Consider the following 23,567-nt stretch of genomic DNA (forward strand, 5'->3'; position numbering starts at 1 on the left):
AATAGCTCTCTAATATACCCACCCTCCCTTACCAGTTAGCCTTTGTCGCACTGTGCACTTGTCTCTCCATCTCTGCTCCCTCCACCATTCTTGTCATCGCCTGTGCACCCTCCATATATCCTCATCACCAACTATCTGAGGCCAAATCCAGAAGTCGTCAAACCTGCTGAATCACTAGTGATACCAATAGGAGCAATGGTGGGCTAACATCAGAATTTGAGGAAGGTTTACTAAAGGGATTATTAAGAGGGTGGAGAGCGATCACAAGGAATGCTGCAGTATCCCAGGGCTAGTGAAGGTGGGTGCCACTTATGGCCTGAAAGCGTAAAGGGAGGGAGCCTCCGCTTCCTGGAACCAGGAGAGAACTGTGTGAAGAGGCCCCTGATGGGAGCAGGACCTGTGGGTCCAGGACAGAGCCAGGCATTGGCAGCCCCTGGGGTGGAGAGTAGAAATGCAACACGCCTCAGCTCTTGCTGGCACTTCCCTCTTAGCTGAACCCGACAGGAAGCCAGACCTCAGGGAAGCCTATCTTAGTTTGTGTTCCCTCAGAAGCAGACGGTGGGATAAGGGTTTAAATGAAAGTCTACTTGAGTGAAAATTCATGTAAGAAGTTCAGAGTGCACAAGTAGAGGTGTGAGGGCGTGATGCCCAAGAGAAGGTGGCCAATAAGATTGTGTTATTAAGCCGGCTACAATAAGGGTTTTTAGTCCCACAGAGAAACTCGGGGAAACAATGTAAACACATGCCCCAGACTCATTCCTCCAAAAGGTGAGGGCTTTGGGACATTCATGCCCTTGGAGTCTGGTTGAGGGCTGCTCCTGGGATTGGGCTATTTCTTGGGTACTTGTGGATTGCCAGGCTGGCAGACTGGCCTTCTTGTGGGTCTGGGGACAGTCCTCAGACACAAAGATGCAGGTCTTGGCAGTTGGAAATCTGGCGAGAGCTGAAGTTGGGTGAGGTCCGAGGAACGTGGGCAAGGCATGGACCGTGCCTGCTACACGGCTCCTTGATGGGGCCAGCTGTGGTACCACCCCATGCACAAAGCAGGATGGAGAAGTGTGTGGAGGGCGAATCTGGAGGGACAAAGAAACTTGCATTCATATTTAAAGTAAATAAGTAATATTTACCAACCATCTAAATTTAATATCACTGTTTAGATGTCAAAACAATTTTTCCTCTTGATTCCCACAACTATTGTCCTCTACTGTCTATCACAGTCATGCATCTAATGGTCTGCTTGTGCTTCTGTATTTTGCATTGTGCACTAGCTAGGGCGGGAATCACCCCATTTCATAGAGTAAAAGACAGAAGTGCAGAGGGGACGTGGTTCAGTAGGTGTCAGTTAGGTGTAGAACATTTAGAAACAGTTTTGCCACTTACTGGCCAGCTAATCTTAGACAATCCAACTGATCCTTTTTGGGCCTCTGTTCTCATGTGTAAAATGGGGGTTAACATTTTCACTATAGAGTTGTAGCAAGGACTAAATGGTATGATGTATGTGAAACACTTGCTACATGTTAGATGTTCAAGAAGTGTTCTTAAAGTAAATTTTCTTTTTTAAGGCAGAGGCTTTTATTGTGCAGGGTCGGGCAAGAGGGTTTACAGTTGTGAGTACATGAAACAGAGTTTATTCTTGTATTATTATTTCTTATTTATTGTGTTATTTTCCATAAGAACAAGTGTAAACTGACTTTTCCCCCACCCAGTGTATTTTTTCTTGAGACCACATTTACTTCAAAAATTAGACGGGCTGGACTGAGGGTATCTGCCAGTAATAGGCAGTCTTTTGTCTCTCAGCTACATGACTGTGTAATAATTGAACACTTTGGAATTAAGCCACAAGAATGGATTCAAATAATTATAACCACACTAATGAGACCACATGACTATCGCTCCACTTCAAAGCTAGAAAATGCAACCCTTCCATTTCCTTCTCTTTCTTCCTGTCTGCTCAGTTTGTTTTATCTCAGATACCACATGTTTGGAAAATTCCACCATTTTACCTCTTTGCCTAATCATTAGCTCAATTAGGTCTTCCAGCTACAATTTTAAAAGATGTAATTAAAAATAAAAATTCCTACATCAGTTTTCAGACTAAAAGCATATTTCTTTTGAAGGTCAGCAAGCAAGTGCAGCTTCCTCAAAGAATAGAGGCATTTTGCCCAAGGATCTGTAGAGCAAAAAGAACCTCAGGAATTTTTCCAGCGGGACAGAGGAAGGGAGGGCGAGAGACAAGGGGAGTCTCAGTGCCTGCCTCCTCGGGAAGAACTGAGCTGTCTTGGGGTCTGTAAGGAGGGAGCTGATACCTCAGCCAGGACCTGTCCATCAGTGGGACAAGATGGATCACCCCACACAGACATGCTTTTAACTCAAAACTGTAATAATCTTAAGATCCTTGAGCCTCAGCTTCGAAAGCATTTTGGAAGTGTAAGTGACTTTAGAGAATAGCTAATTCAACTCCCTTCTTTTCACTTTTGGAGTCACACGACAAGGCAGTGCTAGAGCCAGGGCAAGAAGGCAAGGTTTAATGCCTTTTAGTGTCAGCTTAGGGCCCTTTTCATGGTCCCAGAGTTCTGAACTTAAGACCTTAATAAAATCAGACCCTGCCCCAAATCGTTAGTGCAGAGGGCGTAGACTTTCAGCTCTGTAATCAGACAGACCTATTCTGGTGACCTTGGTACGTCACTCCACCTTCCTGAGCCTGAGTTTAGATTTTCCATCTATAAAAGGAGCCATTTGGGATGAGATGGTCTTCAATTTCCCCTTTTATTTTGAACATGCTCCAGGCCTGAGCTCCTGCTTTTCAGAAGAGTAAGAGTGAAGAACGCTGAACTGCTGAAGTAACATTTGTGGGTGCCACAATAGGCCCTGCAGCCTGGTCGCTGGGTGAATCATGGAGGTGGGCAGGAGATGGCAGAGCTGGCTTTGTCCTGTGTGGAGGCTGGGCGGGGACTAGTAGGGCATGGCAGGCCTCTCTGAGGCTCAGCTCTAATGGGCCGTTGATCACCTTGGGTTGGACTATCTCACTGTTATCAGAAAATAAACAGGATGCTCAGAGATATGTTACAGCCAACAACCAACCAGCTTCACCCTGATCCTCTAAGTCAGCAATTTTCAGCCGGTGTGCTGCAAGAATGTTTAAAGCATGCAATATCTGACTGTTTATTCAGGGGCCCTGACCCCTTTCCCTTGTCAAACGAATGACAACAGCCAACACAACAACAGCCGTCCAGTTCGAATGAATAAAAATTATACTTATTTTTTTGGTCAAAATATAACATACTTGGTGTGCCACAGAGTTTTAGTCAGGAGCTCATGTGTCATGAGATGAAAATGGTTGAAAATCGCTGCTCTAAGCCAATCTTCACAACAGGGGTGGGAGGCAGTTGCTGGTACCTTCACTTTACAGAGAATGAAAGTCCACCAGGCGAAGTTTCTTGTTAAGGATCCTACACTCAGCACATTGCAAAGCAGCGGCTCCGAGGCCGGCTCCTCCATCCTTATCCGTGGGTTAGGCTTTTCCCTGCGTAGCCTACAGCGGGGAAGGCTCTTGGAGGACACATTTTGGGTCCGCCCTGCAGGGCTCACATACAATATAGAGAGCAGAGCACGCCCCCCCCCCCCCCCCCCCCACACACACGGGCCAAGTAACTGTCAGGGCTCAGGGCGTGTGCGTGACGAGGCTGCGAGGGGCACCCGCGACCCCTCGCTCTCCTGCCTCCCGGGCTGGCTCATTTCTCACCCGCAGCCCCGGGGCAGCAGGGGGAGGAGCTGAGCCGGGTGGCAGCGCCCAGCCCTGCTTTCCGGGGGGCGGTCCCTGGCGGCCGCGAATTCCTGAGCCTCCGGTTCAGAGCGTCCGTCCGCTGCCAGCCGCTCAGCTCCTCCGCACGCGCCTGCCTCCCGGGGCACGGAGATTCCAGGGCCGCGTCCCGCTCCGGGGACTCGGAGTAGCGCTGGGGCCGCCCCCGTCCCAGGAACTTCTCAGACCCGGCGCGATCCAGCTGCGGTGGACGCCGCGCTTTAAAAGCAGCCGCGGAACCGGTGAGTGGGGCCGTCGGGGTCGCGCGTGGGGCTCGGTGCTCGCGCTGCCCCTGTCCCAGTGCCTCCCAACTCTCCCGTCTTGTCCTCTCCGCGCCCTCGTTTCCCGCTTCAGTACTTATGCATTTCCCCTTTTTCCTCCCCTTACACACACACACACACACACACACACACACACACACACACACACACACACCCCTTGGGCCTCAGGGGAGGCCGGACCGCCGGCGGGTGCGCTCCAGCCCCACAGGAGACAGACTTCTGTCCGGCCGGGAGTTTGGGGTCCGGGGTGGTGGTGGGTGGCCGCCCTGGCTGTCACTGCACTGTCAGCGCCCCGTCTGGGAGCCTTCTTTCTCCATCTGTGAAACGGAGGAAATAGCCTTTGCGTTACAGAAGTCAGGTGAGACGGGGGTGTGCATAGCACCTTGGAGCGGAGGCCTCCTTCCAGGCTCCCTCCTTTCCTCCTCGGCCTCTTTCCTGCGTGGGGACCTGGTTGCTCGGGTGGCCGGTTCCCTTGCATCCGTGTCCCTTCCGTAGATTCCTTGAGGGTAGAGACTGTCTCTAGGCGCATCTCTGATCCTCAGCACTTGGCACCGGGCCTGACAGTGCTGTTTACGGAGGGAAAGGACCAGAAATGTGAGCCACACAAACCTGTCCCAGGGGCAGAGGTTCTGATTTTGAAGGAGCGGCCAGGCTGGGCTCTTACTCACAGGGCCGGTCCCAGCGCGTCTCCGGGTCCCCTGCAGCTCCACTGGGTTCTTCCTGACAGCACTGGTCCTGGTGGCCCTTCGGGCTCACACATTCCCCCTCCATCTATAGATTCCCCAAAGTGCTGGACTGCAGGTGTGCAAGTGGCCCAGTCATTCAAGTATCAGAGATTCCGTGCACACCTGCCGCGAACGGTGCCAGCACTGCAGTGCCCAAGTAGCAGGAAGGGGCGTGGACGCCTGAATGGGGTCAAGAGTGGGGGGTGGCGGTGGAAAGTTCCCTGGGAGTCAGGAGACACTGAGTTACCTTCCACGGGCTGCACCGCGCCTTCCCATCTGTGGGATGAGGAAGTGGGGGTTAAACAGATGGGCAGTTGTGGTTGAGCATCACGTGCTCTTTGGGTTTCGTAGGCCACTTAGCCCTCCTCTGAGCACATTCGAGGCAGCCCCGCTGTGCTCAGGACAGCATGCACTGTTTGCAGTAACAACCGAAAAAGCCGAGGAGAAGCGCTTCTCTGCTCCAGCAGGGACCTCCTGTTTCCAGCTGTCCCGGGTCATGAGTCACGCTGTGGGAGGTTACAGTCATGCTCCATCAACTCTCCCAAACACTGACCTCTCAGGGCGTCAGGACTGTGGGCTCCATTGCATAAAAGGTCTGGGGGATTCCCCCTTTCTAGCACCGCCTGAGAATCACCGAGCTGAGTGAGACATAAAACAAAGTAGAAACTGGGGCAGGAGGGATGGGTCTGACGTGGTCGGGTTGTGTTCTGAGCCCAGGGGTGACATACACAGGGGTAAAGAGGCAGTCACAGCCTCCGGGCTTTTCCCAGCCTTATTCTGATCCTTCTTTGAAAGATGCACTTCTGTGTCCTCTCCATTGATGAAACCTACAAAGGAAACAACTCCAAGGAAAGAGAATCTTTATCTGAGTCGATCTTACACGGCCGCTATTGACTGTATATCAAAGACAGACACATGTGCTCACACTCACAGTTTATAGGAGCCAATGTTGGCATTGTCACACCCCGCAGGCCTCCACCCTGATCGGCTAGGTAAGATGAATGATGTAGTGTACTTGGCATTTATTGAGTGCTATGAGCCAGACATTATTGTAAGCATTTTATATGCAGTAATTCATTTAGTCTACCTCAATCCTATAAGGTAGAGACCATTATTACATCCATTATGTCAGAGAGAGAGGAGAGAGAGAGAGACCCACTGTCACTCAGGAACTAAGTGGCAGAGCTGTACTTTGAACCCAGGCAGTGTGGCTCCAGGGCCTAGATTCTGAATTGCATTGAAATTAAGGGCTATGCGTTTAGATCTTGCCTCAGTCACTTACTTGCAGGGTGACCTAGGGGGGAGTTAAATGACAGCCGCTGGACTAGTGAATTACGAGGGGCCCTGGTACCCTTTCAACTCACTGAGGAAACAGACAATGAGTGTCAAGTGAGAATGGTGTATTTCCAGAAGTTAGGTGGCCAGAAAGGGGAACAAGTCAGAGTTATAACCGCCGGACACATTAGCCAACAGCGAACCAGATTCAGTACGAAACCATGTATTTTAAATTGCTTAGTTGTGTATAGAGATAGCTTCCTTATTTGTACTGATTTGGCCTTTGACTGGGCAATTGGGCATGTGAATTGCTGGTGACCCGCTATGTAGGATCAGGGGAAATGAAATGGAAGAGAGAGAAGGAAAGACAGAAAAAACTGAACTGTGTTTCAATTAGTGATGACACATATCTGACACACATGTCCCTACTCCCCCATCCCGGGCCCCAGGCAGACATTGATCATCAGGGCCTTGCACAGAACCCCCACAAAGCCGGGAAATCCTTCTTTATTTTTTTATTGATTAAAAAAAATAAATTTTTTTATTGATTTAAGAAAGCGAGAGGGAGAGAGAGAAACATGAATGATGAGCGAGAATCATTGATCAGCTGCCTCCTGCATGCCCTGCACTGGGGATTGAGCCCACAGCCTAGGCATGTTCCCTGACGGGGAATTGAACCATGACCTCCTCCTTCATAGGTGGATGCTCAACCACTGAGCCACACCGGCCGAGCTAGGAAATCCTCCTGAACTCAATGCTCTGGACAACCTCTACCAGTTGACTGTGAAGCTTTTATCTTGCTCTTCCAGACTTCCCACTTCGTTCCCCTGGGGTAACATTGAATCTCCTTCTGAGTGCCCTGGTTGCCTCTTAGGAGACTCCTTGGGGCTTTTTAAAGATTAATCTTCTCTCCCCATCACTCCTTCCCATTTTTTCCTTAATGGTTTTCAAACGGAGAGGTCCTGGACTTGGGGCACGGCTCTCGGGGAGGTGGGATGTCAGGAGAGCAGAGGCAGACCCTTCGAGATAGATCACTGCGTCCATCCTTTCCAACTGACTGACAGGAAACTAAGGCCCAGTTTGAAAGGAAGGATTATTTAGGATCACACAGTGCACTGGTTTTCTAATGTCGTCCCAAGTTTCCACAGATTTAATGGCTTAGAGAAATCAAATGGATTAATATATCACAATTCTGTAGTTCCGAAGCTTCCCTAGAAGAGAATCAAGGCATCACTAGGCTGTTGTTCTTTCTGGAGTCTTTAAGGGAGAATTGGTTCCCTACTTTTCTGAGTTGTTGACAGAATTCAGTTCCTCTGGTTGTAGGACCAAGGTCACCGTTTTCTCATTGGCTGTAAGCTGAGCGCCATTCTCTGCTCCTGGAGGCCACTGCATTCCTTGGCTCATAGCCGCCTTCCAGCATCTTCCCAGCAAGCAGCGGAGAGCCGGGTCCTTCTCATGGTGAATCTTCTGCCTTCCTCTTCACCGTTAAGGACTCGTGATTAGATTGGGCCCACTTTGTATCTCCCAATCCCAAAGTCCTTAACTTTAATCACATGGTTCCACCCTCTGAGTCATGTTTCCTTTTTCGTATTCAAGGTTCAGGGGCCCAGGATATGGACACCTTCAAGGGGCCATTATTCCATCTACCAGATGTAGCATGGCAGGGGATTCGTGCCACTCTAGTGCCCTTGCAGCTGCCACTGAGCCCCCCCTGACAGCCCACCTTATGGACAGTCTCCCAGTCAGGCCAGCAGGCAGCAAACACTTAGTCACTGGCAAGTCACAATGATGGATAGTGGAGGTTTAAACAGGATGCTGTGGATTTGGCCTGGGTTTCTCCTCTGCTGGCTCCCTGTTGGTTTCTAAGACTCTGTGATTGGCTGGCTCGGATGGTACGTGCAGTCTTGTGCAGCTCTGCCTGCTTTCTGATCTCTTTGAAGTATCCTGGTGTTTTTCCATTTTCCAGCCACAGAGGAACAGAGAGAAACTCGGACACAGAACAAGTCTTTAGATTGTTAAGAATTTTGGAGGAGACAGAAGCCAAATGGGGTAAAATGAGAACAGAGCGCTCCTCAGGGACGTTGGGTCATCGGAGAAATGCCTCCGATTTGATTTATTTCACGTTTTTGATAGTTGTGTGTCCAGACCATTCCTCCCTCCGGCCCCTTAACATGGAACAAAAGTCCCTGGTGAAATGGACTCTGTACAGGGTTGGTAAATGCTTGAGACTAACTCTTACATTATAGGAGGGGAACTTTTTCCAATATGAATGTGAACTGGGATGGCCTTTTCACACCGAACTTGGCCTGAGAAATCTCCTCCCTTTTTATCAGCCTCCCTGTCCTCTTCTAAGAACAAAGAAAGGAAGGTTCAGACCCTGGGCAGCAACTCCCACATCCCTTCACCAACTTCAATGCCCAGCATCTGAGCACAGCGAATCAAAACACTAATATGAGCTCACCAGCCCCAGCAAATGAGCAAGAGCAGATTCTAGAAGGCATTATTCTGAAAGGCCAGTTCTCCTCTGCCTGGTAAGGACAGGGTGGGCTGGGAAACAAAGAGATCCCCATAATCCTTCCTGGATGTACAGAGAGCCCAGAAAATGATCAAATCAGAGATTGTCATTATTTTAGAGATAGGGTTCTGACTTTTAGGGTCACTGGACTTTCTGCGGGGTTGAGAATCCTCTCTGGACCTCCAGCACTTTAGTTCCAGGAGTTGAGCTCAAATCGGAAGTTGCCTGGTTAGCCCATATTCATTCCTTCACCGGTCTCAAGTGTATTGGGCATTTACTGTGTGCTGAGGGTACAGCAGCGAACAAGAGCTGAGGCTTCTGATCTCCTTGGGCTTGTATTGGAGCAGGTAAAGAGGGTCAATAAAAACAAATAAACAAGCAAATAAGCAGGCTTTAGATTGTGAAAAGTGTACAAAGAAAATAAAACCAGGTCAGAGATAGAGAATCTGGAAAGGTTTTTCCTACGAGGTGACATTTAAGTTGAGATTGTGGACATTGAGACACTGGATGTTGAAAAGGAAGATCTGGCCTGGCCTGCGTGGCTCAGTGGTTGAGCATTGACCCATGAACCAGGAGGTCATGGTTTGATTCCCAGTCAGGGCACATGCCTGGGTTGTGGGTTTGATCCCCAGTGTAGGGAATGCAGGATACAGCCGATCAGTGATTCTTTCTCATCTCTCTCTCCTTCTCCCTTCCTCTCTGAAATCAATGAACATATATTTTTAAAAAAGAAAAGAAAAGGAAGATATGGGGGAAGAGCATTCTAAGAAGAGGGAACAGCATGAACAGAGGTCTCAAAGTGGGACCAGCATTTGGGACACAGGTCATTAGGTTACCCAAGCTCCTAGGTGGCCAAAGGGGCCCCATCTCGGTATTTGGGTTGTCTTCTATGTCTTGTCTAAATGCTCCAGCCCTAGCTGGTTTGGCTCAGTGGATAGAGGGTCAGCCTATGGACTGAAGGGTCCCAGATTCTATTCTGGTCAAGGGCACATGCCCAGGTTGCTTGGCTTGATCCCCAGTAGGGGGCATGCAGGAGGCAGCCAATCAATGATTCTCTCATCACTGATGTTTCTCTTTCCCTGTCCCTCTCCCTTTCTTTCTGAAATCAATAAAAGTATTTTTTTAAAAAATAAAATAAATAAATGCTCCAGTCTTACCAGCTCCTGAGGGTGGAGCTTTACAGGGGTCCCATAAGCTGTGTGATGCTGGTAAACTCCCAAGTCTACTGCCCTGGGAACCATCAGCCTCATTGCTCACATTCTGCAAGATGCTTGAAGAGATGCCGCCAGTGTCAGTGACGCACAGCTGGTTCTAGCTGCCTCCTCTCTGGCCCTTGTGTCTGGTGGGAATGAAGCAGCAGCAGCAGCACTGTCTGTGAGCTCTGGCAGTGACACCTGCAGGAAGCGACCTGCCTCTCTCTGCCTTTTCTCCCACTTCGGGGTAATTAAGCTCGCCTGCCAGCAGGAAGTCATTTCTTTTATTGCCTTCTTCCTCAGTGAACTCCTTGGCGATAGAACTGGTCAGATAACCTTGGCAATCTCTCAAAAGTTAACTTTTAGCAGCAGTTCAGATGTGGAGGGTGTGTGTGTCTGGTGGAAGGTCAAAGCTGGGACAGACTATCAAAGGTATTTGTTTATGAAACTATCACTGTGGTTTCCTAGACCAGATTCAGAGCAGTCACGGCACCCAAACTAAGGGTGAGGCCTCTGAACTCTTTGAATTTAGGAGCTATGCTGTGTTCACTAGCTCAGTTGAACATATATGAAGCCCTCACTGTGTGCCAGCCATTGTCCCAAGTGCTTTATGTGTATTCGCTCATTCAACTTGCCTGGCATCCAATGAAGTAGTTACTGTCATTAATTGTTATTATTTCCATTTTACAAATGAAACTGAAGCTTACAGAGGCCAGCCTCTTGCCAAAGCCACAAGGACTACATATGCTCCCAACACACCTGGTAGCTCATCACCTCTGGGCTTATCCTGTTTATCCTGCCTTTCCCCTCATTTCTTCTTTTTTGAGCTCCTACTTATCTTCAAAGCCCGTGTCCAAAGGCCTCCTTCCTTGTAAAGGCTTTTATTTTACTTAGACAAAAACAAAGGAATGAGAATTAATATTTTTGAGCATCTATTATGTTCAAGGACTTTATATATTTGGCCTCACTTTATCCTCACAATAGGATGGTGCAATGCAGTGCTTTTAGTGTTCCTAGTGTACAGATCAGAAGATTGAGGTTTGGAGATTTTAAATAACTTTTCCAAAGTCACACCTCCAATAAGGGTGGAAAGCAGGATTCAAATTAAGATCCTCTTCACCCCAGAGTCAATGCTCTTTTTAATTCTTCCCTCTTGTCAGTAGCATGTGGTTTGTACCTTCAGGTAACATTTCTTTGCCTTCTATTGCAATTAGAAGTTGTAATTAATGTCTTTTTTCCTCCATAAGAGAGTGAACTTCTTAAGGACAAACACTTTTATTTATCTCTGTCTCTACACCACTCCTTGATCCCCAGTGTTAATTACAGTGCCGTGAATGTGTCTTGAATTAGATTCAATTGCTACTCTACCAGTTGCATACTTGAACTGGAGGCATAGGTCAGGCAAATCAAGCATGCTGCTGGTTGATTTTTTAAAATCTTTAATATAGATTAATCACCTATCATTTTTGTTGATAAAGATATGATCCAAGTTAGGGATTCTAACAAACTAGCTGAAGGAGGGTGGAATATTTGCTTGGATCAATGAGTTCCTACATAAGGCCAGGAATTATTAATCATAGAACAAACATTCATAGAGTACTAATTGTGTGTGTTGGAACACTGCTGAGAACTATGTGTGATTGTCCCATGGAATTCTCTGAACCCTATGGGGTAGATCCCATTCTTTCCTCACTTTTGTTGTTTTGTTTTCAGCTGAGGATATAAAAGCATTATGAAATTTAAGTAAGTTGTGCAAGGTTGGTCAGCTAGAAAGTGGTGGAACCAGATTTAAATCCAAGCCCCCTGGCCTCTAATCCTGGGCGTTTAACACTACTCTGCAGTGTGAGTGTGACTTCCTGCCATTTCCCAGGATTCCCTCCACCTATTGCATTCCCAAATACAGGAGCTTGGGGATTGTGGATTTAAGAATTGTTCGCTCAGTAACAATACCACTGAGGAGAGAGGAAAGGCATTCAGTGAGAAAAAGTGAGGTCAGTTGGGTGAAGTCTGTCAGGGCAGAGTGGAGCCCAGACAAAGTTATCCATTGCTCTCCCAGTCCTTCATCCCATATGCATGTGAGCTTTTCCCCCAGTTTGGTGGAATCTCTGCCTACAAATAGGATTCCAGTGTCTCCCCCTCTCTTCTCTGATGTTCTTACCCAGAGCCAGGAATAAATAAGTTACAAGATTTGGCCATTACCTTCTTCACTAGATTTAATTGCATTTGGGCCTTAGGTTTGGCCATTACCTTCTTAACTAGATTTAATTGTATTTGGGCCTTAAGTTAAAAGGATGGAATGTAAAGGACCGATTCTGACAGGACATTTCTGTGTGTGTGTGTGTGTGTGTGTGTGTGTGTGTTTTCCTGGAAAACAATCTCACCAAGGTGAAGTTGCTTAGGGCTCCGGGCCTCAAGGTCCTCTGTAACCATTTACAAGTAAAAAGGTATAATCAAGAAACCTGGCTAGTGATGGAACTGAAAAGAGTTCTCCCCTCTGTCCTGCCATGAATTTGCTCTGTGACTTTGGGGGAGTCATTGCCTTCAATCTGTAAAGTGGAAAGTAGGTTACGTGGTTTAAACTAGATAGTGTCTAAATTCTGTGTAGATTTCCAGAATTCCATTAGTTTGTAGACGTTACATCTGCACAGGACAAACCCAGTATTGCAATATTTGTTTTCTAATGTTGCCATTACAAATTAACACAAATTTAGTGGCTTAAAACATACATTCATGATCTCACAGTTTCCATTCATTTCTATTATTACATTTTCCAGTTCTAGAATTTCTATTTGGTTCTTTAAAAATATCTGTTGTATTTTTTTCTCACAGTTTCCAGTTCTCTGTCAAATTTCTGAATCTTCAATTGTTTTTTCCTCTTTGACCATAGTGGGCAAGGTTATTTCAAGTGTGACAATTCCAGTAGCTGGAGTCCTACAGATCTTTTCCTATTGTCTCTTGTTTCTGATGGGTCTGTACATGTCATCTTGCCCTTTTTTATTCCTGCTTATTTTTTGGTTATGTGCTGAACATTATGTTTGGGGGGGGGGGGGAGGGAATTGAAACCTATTGTGATGTTATCTCCTTGAGAGAGGATAAAGGTTTGCTTCTGCCAGGCACCTGGCAATCTGGAACAACCTTACTTCAGTTTCAGGGACGGTGATGATTCAAAGCTGCTTGGTATACATCTAGGACACGCTCAGCACAAAAAGTGCTCACTGAAATCCAACCTCAAAATGCAAGGGTTTAAGTCTCTCTGTCTTGGCGGGCGTGGACTCCCGAGTCTGTCGGAAACACTGCTCAGGTTCCATTCCCCACCAGTGGAAATGCCGCTTCAAATGCCAAACTCAGCGCCCTGGATTTCTGTCCACTCCCAGATCTTAGCCTGGTAATTCATTGTTTTGTTATTTCTTAGTGCCTTCAAGCATATTTTTTTGGGTCCAATTTTTCCAGTTGTATCGGTCAAAATGGTTTAGTTTGGCATTTGGTCTAGAACTGGAAATAAAAGTCCTGATCTGTGTAGATTGCATATTTCTTCTTAATTCTCTAAATCTAAAATGGCTTTGGCCAAAGCAGTAAGAGCCTCACCTGGACTTAGAAGAGAGCTGTGGCTCCACCGTACGCCGTGCTCGCACACGTGGGGGCCGTGTGGATGCTTTGGAGGTAGCTGTGGGCTGTGGTGAAGGCAGGGTCAGGAGACCCGAGTTTGAACCCCATTTACTTAGCTTTATGGTCACCAGCCAGTTTCCACATCGGTGAAATAACATATCCCGCACAGGATTGTTGGAAGGTTGAATAAGTTAATGTATGGGACAAGGCCTAGCACAGTGCTTAGCACTTGCCCCATACATCTGTTAAAGAAAGGCTGGCTTGTGGGCTTCCATGTTTAAGGGTAGAGAGAAGAGGGGTACTTAACTTCTCTGTGCTCCTTGGAAGTAAAAGAGCTATGTCTTCTGAGTAAATAATGGTAATTCCTAAAAGAGTAACTTATATATAGCAAGTACTTGACAAGTGAATGAATGAACAAATGTCCTGGACAAAGTTACTTGCTCTGGTAAGTGCCAATCAAAAACAATATTGCTCTGTCAGAGACGGAAAGCTGCTGCTGGGGATGAGCCTCATAATTAAAAGATGGGTAGATAGCACAGATTATTCCCCTTGAATTCAGTTATTCTAAAATTCTGACTTGTAGGAAATTTTAATGTAGGAAATTTATATATTTTTTATTAGAACTAAAAACTTTGCCATATGATGGAATTGGCTGGAACAGTGACTTTTTATTTTTTTTGCCAAAGGATTTTTAGTTGCTTACAAAAATGGTCTCAGAATCAAACGTGGTGTTTCCCCAAGCAGGAGACGGGGCACCCATCCTTTTCCCTTCCTAGACTGGACCATGTACAGTACTTGATAGATGGGATGGATTTTCTACCTTTGGAGAAGGTACAATGTTTTCTTCCTTTGGAGGAAACTACAATTTTTCATCCTTACACTTAATTTTGTTAATGGACACAAAAACAGTCATTTGGGGATTATTAGCTTTTGCATTGCATTGTCCATACTGCTCACACTCAGGGCAGGTGTAGAGACCTGGGGGTGTCAGTGGTTGGTGAGAACAGTGGCTTCCCTGCTTATCAGCTCAGGGTGGTGTTAATTCAGTTTCTTAGACAAACTTACATTAAACACATGTCCAGTATATTATTCATGAATGAGGTCAGCAGATAAAGGATGCTAGTTTACAAAGACAGGAGTTTAGGATTGACAGCTGTTTTACCTCCCATGGTCATAAAAACATCACGTTTTTATCAGTAATAAGGTTAAGTTTGTGACGTGAATGGATTGGGCCATAGTCTGACGTGACCCATTCATTAATCAGAAATAATAAGGAATATATCTGCAAAGCCAATGAAAAGCAGGTCGATCTTTGGTTATTAATTAAATGTGCCGAGAAGCAGGGTTTTATGCATTCACAAGGAGCCAGTGCACCCGGATGCCAACAGAGGTCAAACAGAAGTCAGCTGCAGCAGCTCAGAGCCCTGCTCTTTCTCAAGCGGATTTTTCCAGTATTCCATTAAGGATGCTGAACGTTTGCGGAGCTCTTATTTTGGGGACAGAGTTTTTCTTTCACAGAGTGGGGAGGTGGAAGTGAGTGGAATCCCTGTCACCTGGGAAGGAGCAGCCCACACGAGGACACGGGCTCAAGGATTGAGAAGGTTGACACAGGCAGATGGTGCTCCCTGTACCCTCTGTCGTCTGGCTACGTGGATGGCCAGCTTGGGAGCCCTGGGACCTAGGGGTCAAGGGGAAGCTGGACAGCTGTGCTGTACCAGGTGAGCAGGCTGTGCTAAGCAGACACCAACAAAATAACTGGGAAAAGTGATTTCCTCCGATGTTTTCAGTTATCAAAAAAAGCAACTTTAATGTCATTGTAACATGTACGTTTTTGTGTTGTGGTGTAGTATTACTTTTATTTTGAATTGTATATGTGAAGGGGGTGAGCACTCTAATCTTTAGTGCTTAGGGCCTCTAAGGATATTTATCCAGCCCTGTTGACTGAGTAGGCCCCAAAACCTCCCTCCCTCACCCCCTCCCTGGCATTCTAGAGCAGCTGCACTTTTATCGGTGGTGTGTGTGTGTGTGTGTGTGTGAGGGGGGTTGGGTTAAACAATCTTATGTGCAAAAGAGTAATATTAGTATAGTTGAGAATACACTTTACAGAAAAAGTTTCATCCATTCATTTACTTGTTCTGTTTTCTTAGATGGGACAGCGACTTGATCAGATTTATGACTGGGATGATTCTTCGGGGAGGGCGTGGGGGTGAAGGGGGGGAACCTCAGGCCTCAGCATTGCCATCTGTGAAATAAGGTTGGCTCTGGCTTCAGTGTTCTGTGCGTCTTGGTTGTGGATGAGCCCTGAAGCCTGAGTTCCTGTAAACGACAGGTTTTGCTTACGAAAACCAGCCAGGAGCTGATGTGTTCCTGGCATCTGGAGTCACAGACTCATGTTAATGGGTTTACCAGAAAGAGCTTTGTGGGGTTCTTTTGGGCCAAAGCAAGCTAGCTATTGATGTAGTCAGGAGACCACAGAGAATAAGCGCTCCGCCCCCGTACTCCCGAGCACTGTGCGCGTCCTCAGTGACTCATGCTTCCACGCTGTAGACCTTGGAGAGAGTGACCACGTTTCCAAGGCTGAGGCAGGGCCAGCCAGTGCCTCTCCCTCCTCCGCAGGCCTGAGGGAGCCTGGCCAGAGGCTTCTCCTTAACCTCAGACTTGCCCAGATCTGACCAGACTGGCAACGGAGGACCTCGGAATCAATTCTCAAATCCTAGTGCTGGAAAGAGTTGTAGAGGCCTTAGAGATTGTTGAGTCCAGGGGTTCCCAAACCTGGCTGCACATTCAAATCACCTGGGAAATGGGGAGAAAAGCCCCCCTTCCATCTCTTCTTGAGTCTAATTCACTAAGTCTGGAATAGGACCCAGAAATTAGTGTTTTTTATACTGTCCGCAGGTGGCTCTCACTGAGCACACTCTATAACACTTGGTGACCACTGATCTAGTTTCAGACTAGAATCTTATTTGACTTAAAACATCATAAATGTATGTATTTGCTCTTTTTAATACAGAGAATTATAAAGACACCCCCCCCCCCGCCCCGTTTCCATTTGTCCCTCCATCCAGTTGATGTAAAAAAAATTAAAAGTAAAGAAGACATACAGCTGGCCAGCATTCACATGAAAAGATGCTCCACATCACTAATCATCAGGGAAATGCAAGTCAAAACCACAGTGAGACAGCACCTCATACAAATGAAAGTCAAAACCACAATGAGATGGCACCTTACACCTGTTAGAATGGCTGTTATCAAAAAGAAATAGCAAGTGTTGGTGAGGATACGGAGAAAAGGGAAGTCTCATGCACTGTTGGGAATGTAAATTGGTGCAGCCACAGTAGGAAACAGTATGGAGATTCCTCAAATACTAAAAAATAGAACTGCCACATGACTTAGCAATTCCACTTTTAGGTATTTATCAGAAGAAAATGAAAACACTGATTTGAAAAGATAACTGCACTCTCATGTTCATTGCAGCATTATTTACAATAGCCAAGACATGGAAACAACCCAAGTGCCCATCAATGGATGAATGGATAAAGAAAATGTGGTATATAAATATGGAATATTATTCAAAAATAATGAAATCTTGCCATTTGCAACAACATGGATAGACCTTTAGGGCATTATGCTAAGTGAAATTAGGCAGAGAAAGAGAAATACCATATAATCTTACTTATAAGTGGAATATAAAGCAAAACAAAACTTGAACTCATAGATTCAGTTAACAGATTGGTGGTCACCAGAAGCAGGTGGTGGGGGCTGGGCGAAATGGGTGAAGGGGGTAAAAGGCACAAACTTCCAGTTATAAAATAAATAAATCATGGGGATGTAATGTACAGCATGGTGACTATAGTTAATAATACTGTATTGCATATTCAAACATTGCTAAGAGAGTAAATCTTAAAAGTTCTCATCGTCAGAAAAATTTTTTTTTAACTATGTGTGGTGATGCTAACTAGATTTATTGTGGAGATCATTTTGCAATATATATATATATATATATATATATATATATATATATATAAATTCAAATCATTACATTGTGCACCCAAAAGTAATATAATGTTCTATGTCAATTATACCTCAATTTTTAAAAAAGAACAAAAAAAATTCAGAAAAGAAGAAAAAAAAGAAAGAAAATGGGGTTGCTTCTTGGACAAAATCAAATTCTTAGGCCCTGGAGATTCCTCACCTGTGCTGCTTCCAGTGAATAGAAAATCTATGTCCATCCCCATAAATCTTAGACTATTCGAAGCAATTAGCAGATGTTCTATAAATACCAATAAAAATAACAATTGCAGTACATTTTCAGTACAGTAACTTCAAAAAAAGCAATACATGCGCGTGTAGAAAATTCAGACACTGGAAAGACGTGAAGAATGAAAAGCAAAACCTCCCATTCCCAGTCCAACACTCAAAGGCAATCCCTATAACACTGTCCTGGGACTTCGCTCACAAAAGACTTTTCATTTTTATACCCTTACCTATCTATCTGATTAATTCTGTTTAATTAAATTAATTCTGATTAATTAAATCCAAACCAAAGGAATGATCCTATCCATATTATCCTGCACTTAATTTCCCCCCACAGACCATCATTCTTTTTAATAACTATTAAATAAGTTAATATTGTAACATATTGGGACAATGCTTGATGTGTAGTAAGCACTACATATTTGCTAAATGAATGAATGGAATTGCGGTAAGGTATTTCATTATATGGATATACCCTACTTTATTTTACTATTTATGGACATTTCTGTTATGTTGGTTGATATAACAAACAATGCAGAAACGAGCATCCTTGTATGTACATCTTGGGGACTCTATAATCAGTAGCAAAGTATGGTAATCGGTACTGTACTTAGAAGTACTGTACTTAGAGTGGCAACAGTGGGCATGAAGCCAGAGGGACTAGAAAGGAAAAGTTACTAATTACTTAAAAGCAGAAAATAGGACTGGACTTGGGGATTTTGTCTGGGACCTAGAATCACCAGGATTAAAGATCTTAGATCTAGTCTGGCTGGTCTTGCTCAGTGGTTGAGCGTTGACCCATGAACCAGGAGGTTAGGGTTCGAGTCCCATTCAGGGCACATGCCCAGGTTTTGGGCTTAATCCCCACTGTGGGGCATCCAGGAGGCAGCCGATCAATGATTCTCTCTCATCATTGATGTTTCTCTCCCTCCCTCCCTCTCCTTTCCTCTCTCTATAATCAATAAAATAAAATAAAAAGACCTTAGGTCTAAAAGGAACCTTGGGAGGTTGTTTATACCAGCCTCTGGGCAGGGAATGTATGATGTTCTCAAGTTGTGCACTGGGCCTTGGGGAGCCACAGTGAATTCACTGGAAAGTTGGGTGTATAGGGACTGCAAGATCTTTAATATTTTTGACAAGAATAGTGATGTTTGACATCTCTCAGACACTGTGTAAACTACTGGCTCAAGAGATCTTACAGTTTAACATTAATCCTACTACATTCCTTTTGATGATGTTATAATTTGTGGAGCTGAGCTTTGGGTGGTTGCTATGATACAGTAAGTACTAGACACCAATGAACGTAGAATAGGAAGTGAGCATCTCATTGTCCAGTCTGACTCTTAAGTTTCAAAAGTTGTGCAGTGTCCAAATGTTGCACACATCCCATTACTCAATAACTGGTTAAAAATTAAAAACATATTTTTCTCTTTCTATTTGTGTCTATTATTTTTTTCAAATAGTTACTATTTTAGTTTGGACATAAATGCTTATTAAGTTCCTTGAACTTAACTACGTAATAAACAGAACTGCTAGCTATTTCTTTTGGCCTGGAGTGCTGTCAGGAAATTACTAAGACATTAAGGGCGCTGTGAATTGAAAAAGTTTGGGAACAACTGATTTATATATTGTATCCATCAGAACTCTTTTAGCTCCAAGCCAGAGAAACCAAATTGGCAATGCTTAAGCAAAACCCAGAAACCATCCTATTTAATAAAAGGCTAACATGCAAATCAATCAAACAGTGGAATGTCCGGTCACTATGATGCGCACTGACCACCAAGGAGGAGCTGCCCCCTGGTGGTCAGTGCACTCCCACAGGGGGAGTGCCGCTCAGCCAGAAGCAGGCTCACAGCACTAAGGATGTCCGACTGATGGCTTAGGTCCGTGGGGAGTGGGCATAAGCCGTCAGTCGGACATCCCCCAAGGGTTCCCGGACTGCAAGAGGGAGCAGGCCAGGCTGAGAGCCCCCCCCCCCACCGAGTGCATGAATTTTGTGCACTGGGCCTCTAGTTGGTTTATAATCTGGGATGTCCTGGTTTGCAGATGGCGTCAGACTGGGCTGGATTCAAAACAGGCTCTATTTTTCTTTCCTTCTCTAGCACAGGCGCTCCACATATGGGCAAGATAGCCCCACACCCATCCTTTCCAGACTCACACCCTTCAGTTTAGCATCCCAGCAGAAAGGGTCATCTTTCCCAATAGCTTGTGCATACCAGCCCTGGGAGGACTTTGATCGATCTACCCTGGGTTGCTCACCTGTTCCTGAATTGAGGCTATGGAGATTTTTAATGGCCAAGCCCAAGTCACATATCCACCCCTGTCCTCAGGCAAGCACCTTAAGACATGGAGTATGTAGGTTCTTCACAGAAAAGAGGGGGTTCTCTTACCAGGAGAATGGGAGAAGGAGTACAGAACCAAAAGCAATGACTCTTCCATTTTATAGGAGAAGAAATACACTGGGAATTTGGTGGTTTAATAGTTAAACATCGAGGTGCTGGAGTCCCACCCAGCTGGCTTCACTTCCTCAGGCAAATTAACTACATCTACACCCTGTAAGGCTTTAGAGTCCTCATCTTTAAAATGGGAATAACTGAAGATAAAGGCCAACACACAAAAAAGCCCGAGAGTCCCTACCCCCTCGGGTTGGTGGTTGAAGTGAGGACTAAGTTAGTACCTGTAAGTGCCTAGCACGGTGTCTGGCACACAGGAGGCCCTCTGTGAATGAGGCCATTGTTATTATTGATCAAGCAACTTTAAAGATCACACAGCTCGTCAGTGACTCGAGTTTCTGACTCCTGGAGCAGGTTTTCTCCCCACGAGGGAGGCAGGGAGAAGGTACCAAACAGTGACTTCCTCTTCGCTGTCTGTTACAGAGTGCAGCAGCATGGACGCCGGCAGTGAGGTCCCCACGCCAGGCACGCTTCCCAAGCACATCCTGGATATCTGGGTCATTGTCCTCATCATCCTGGCCACCATTGTCATCATGACGTCCTTGTTGCTGTGCCCGGCCACGGTGGTCATCATCTACCGCATGCGGACTCATCCTGTCCTCAACGGGGCTGTCTGAGAGCCTGCCGAGAGGGGCAGGGGAGGGATGCGGGCAGCGGCCCCTCCCCCAGGCTCTCCCGCTTTCTCAGAGAAGCAGCAGGAGGGACTTGGGAGTGTAGACTCTGAAGCTTGATATGGGAGGGGAGACCTGAGTTCTGGTTTTGATTCTGCCACTGACCAGCTGCATGAGTTCCACTGGGGGACCTAATTCTGAGTTCCAGGTTCCTTGCCTTTCAAATGGGGATTGTGATCCCTGCCCTTCCTACCTCATAGGGTTGTGAGAACCAATGACGTGGTGGAGGTTAAGGCTGTTTGTGAGCAATGAAGCCAACACAGATCTACAGGTGTTACTGCTGGATGCTGAGAAGCTCGGAAGAACCAAAGAACCCAATTAGTGATGATGGCCTTCAAGGTGGGAGGGAGACAATGGGGCCAGAGCAGCCTTTGTCAGTGCCCCTCAGGCCAAACCAAGCAAAGGCACCCTGTCCTCATTCCAAAGGGCCAGCAGCGCACTGGCTCAGAGTGATTTTCTTTGATGTGCCACTCCCTCAAGTTTTCTAATTTGGGAGGGAATGCATCATGGCAGTGGGAGGGAGGGGGAGGGGAACTTTCCAGGACTTTCTCTGTGCCAGAACCTCTGCCAGTCTACAATCTGGAGGAGGGCTCTGCCACGTCCTGGCAATGCCAAGGGAGCTAGGGCAACTCTTTCTTTCTGCTCTGGAGTCTCATAGCTCTGACACTCCAGCAATGTTGGAAAATGCAGGGTAGCTGAGTTCCCCGGCCAGCTTTCAGCATCTCTAGTCCCCAGCGCCTCATGCCCCCCCTGCCCCAGCTCCTGCTAGAATTAGCTCCACGGTATATGTACCCCCTTCACTCACTCCCACCAGCACTGCAAATAATCCGAGGTACAGACTAATGTTTTAAGAGATGTTCCCAGGACTCTGGAAACTAGCTCAAAACAATGATGGCTATTTTAGAAGCTATGATTTATATTTATATAAAGAGATTTCTGGACCACTCAAGCTCTTTGACTCAAATCAGGAGCCCCATTGGATTTATTAAATTATGTAAAAAGATAGCACAGATATCAGGATATTATTGTGTGAACATGATGCTTTTACTTTGATCTGATCTCATTGATGTACACAACCAATTTCCAATAAAGTACTAGAACGAGCATGTCTGAGTCTTTCTTTAAAGAGTACTAACACATATTAAACTTAGGAACTGGGGTCAAAGACTCCACTGAATTTATGGGTCATAGAGACACAGTTTGAATGTAGGAACAGAAATGGACAGAGAAGAATCAAATAGACTTCCAGGGTTCTAGCTTTGGCAGGTGGGTGGATAGCTGTGCAATTTACACAGACACAGAGTGCAGAGAAGACAGATTTTGGAAGATAAGAATTTATTGTTGGATGTGTTGTGTTTGAGGTGCTTGTGATAGTCAGGAGGACGCTTTCAGGGTACAGTTGGGAACCTGGGTCTGTTCGTTGGGATAGATCTTATGGCTGGAGTTAGGTTTTGGGTGGGTGGGGGGGGGGGTCACCTGCATCGGGCAGATGTGGCACAGCAGTGGACAGGAGCAGCCAGGCAGAGTGTAAGGCTGAGAGGGGGGAGGTGCTAGATGCAGGACCTGGAGACCACTACAGAGTAGTGGAGGGGTCTAGAGAGAACCAAGCAAAGCCAGGAGATGGAGAAGGTCAGGTGGTAAGGGGTGATAATGAGGGATCATATACTACCCTCAGAGCCAGAGCCCGGTGCCCCGCACCTGCGAGTACTTTTACTACATGGACCACCAGGGCCAGCTTTTCCTGGATGACTCCAAAATGCAGAACTTCATCACCTGTTTCAAAGAGAGAGATGAAGGGAGAGGGAGAGAAAGAGAAACATCCATCAGCTGCCTCCTGCCTGCACCCCAACCGGGGATGGAATCTGAAACCTGGGCATGTGCCCTGATGGAATCAAACCGGCAACCTTTTGGTACATGGGATGACACTCCACCAACCGAGCCACACCGGCCACAACGGTAGTAGGGATACAAATCTACTTCCTGATTTACCTAGTCTGAGTAGTTCGCATCAGCGGGATCATACAATATATGAACTTTGTGTGTCTGATTTTTTAAATATAGCACCGTGGTTTTGAGGTTCATATAGTGTTTTTAACAACAATCACCACCACGATGACAATGATTAGGATTAGAATGATTGAATAGCAGCAAATTCCGAAATTGCAGCGCATGCAATTCTGTGTGGGAACACAAATACTCCCTTGGGGGCGGGCGGGAGACCCGGACTATACTCTTTCCCGGGTAGTTGGTGTTCACTGTGGGACGCTTAGCCCATGGGGGCTCAGGAAACCAGGGTTTGTGCACGGCCTCTCCTTTCTTCACCCAGGCCCCCTGTCACTGTATCCACTATGGTGCCACTCCTTGTGAGAGAAGGTTTATAGATGGAGACCCCGAAGGTAGGTGTGCTTAGTGTGGGAAGTGAAGGGGACTCTTACCTTCCGCAGTAACAAAAGCCCTGCAGACACGCCTCGCAATTGTCAGTGTCATGTGGCCTTTCAAGAGAGATTCCTTGATTGTAGGAATCTCCTCCATGGACTTAAATCCTTCTCTACAGCATTTCTTCGGAATCCGGAACACCAGGTTGTTCAGGATCCTGGAGACGTTCTCTTCCGTGAATTCTGGAACCTCAAATGGAGGCTCAGAGCACATCTGACATCTCTGGGCAAAGATGCTCATCTTCACCTGGCCCGTGGTTTCCCTCTTACTCAAGTGCACGTGGAAAAGGGCTTACGCGTGGGCAGAGGCCCAACTGCGAGAGCACCAGGAGCACGCGAACCTGTGGAGGCAGAAAACGA

The 23,567-nt window shown here is 46.3% G+C and overlaps 1 protein-coding gene across 1 annotated transcript; it reads left to right on the forward strand.

Moving 5' to 3' along the window:
• Positions 1 to 3,640: 3,640 nt before the first annotated feature.
• Positions 3,641 to 21,875, forward strand: SMIM3 (small integral membrane protein 3). The gene is made up of 2 exons (XM_081091890.1): positions 3,641 to 4,041; positions 20,525 to 21,875. The coding sequence occupies exon 2, from the start codon at positions 20,536 to 20,538 to the stop codon at positions 20,716 to 20,718; it is 183 nt and encodes a 60-aa protein (XP_080948016.1). The 5' UTR covers positions 3,641 to 4,041; positions 20,525 to 20,535; the 3' UTR covers positions 20,719 to 21,875.
• Positions 21,876 to 23,567: the final 1,692 nt, after the last annotated feature.

This window comes from Myotis nattereri (genome assembly GCF_964212035.1).
Source record: "Myotis nattereri genome assembly, chromosome: 5".
NCBI lineage: Eukaryota > Metazoa > Chordata > Mammalia > Chiroptera > Vespertilionidae > Myotis > Myotis nattereri.

Coding starts and splice junctions, on each gene's coding strand:
- SMIM3 (XM_081091890.1), top strand. CDS start 20,536: ATGGACGCCGGCAGTGAGGTCCCCACGCCAGGCACGCTTCCCAAGCAC.